General features: G+C 61.9%; 1 protein-coding gene across 1 annotated transcript in view; it reads right to left on the bottom strand.

Moving 5' to 3' along the window:
* Nucleotides 1-227: 227 nt before the first annotated feature.
* Nucleotides 228-341, bottom strand: part of RUSC2 (RUN and SH3 domain containing 2) — a 29,446-nt gene continuing 29,332 nt past the window's right edge. Inside the window, exon 12 of the mRNA XM_027769855.1 lies at nt 228-276. Coding sequence (XP_027625656.1) covers nt 228-276 — 49 coding nt within the window. The remainder of the gene's footprint in view (nt 277-341) is intronic.

The raw sequence follows: 341 nt of genomic DNA, 5'->3' as shown, positions 1-341 counted from the left end.
AGATGGTGGCACAGTGCCTGTACCTCGCTAGGGAAACAACAAATGGAGGTCAGAGGAACCCACTGAAAGCCAAACCCAGGCCCCTAGTGCTCCATTTCCCTGGGCTCACCATGGCGGCTTGGAGGGGAGGGCTGGAGAGAGTGGCTCCTGCAGGCTCTCCTTGGGCTCTGGCTCCCGGCGGGCACCCATTGTCTGTGCCACTAGTTGGAACATGGACTTATCCAGGCTCAGCCAGTCTGAGGGACTTTATCCAGCCTCAGCCAGTCTGAGGGGAGCCTAGGGAGAGCAGCAGGCTGTGGCCTTGTCCACGCTCTGGCCTGTATCAGCCCCCCCGCCCCCCC

The sequence above is a fragment of the Tupaia chinensis genome, unplaced genomic scaffold (assembly GCF_000334495.1).
Source record: "Tupaia chinensis unplaced genomic scaffold, TupChi_1.0 Scaffold000093_1, whole genome shotgun sequence".
Classification (NCBI taxonomy): Eukaryota; Metazoa; Chordata; class Mammalia; order Scandentia; family Tupaiidae; genus Tupaia; species Tupaia belangeri.
Note: the sequence above shows the minus strand (reverse complement) of the source record. Positions and strands in the feature narration are given on the sequence as shown.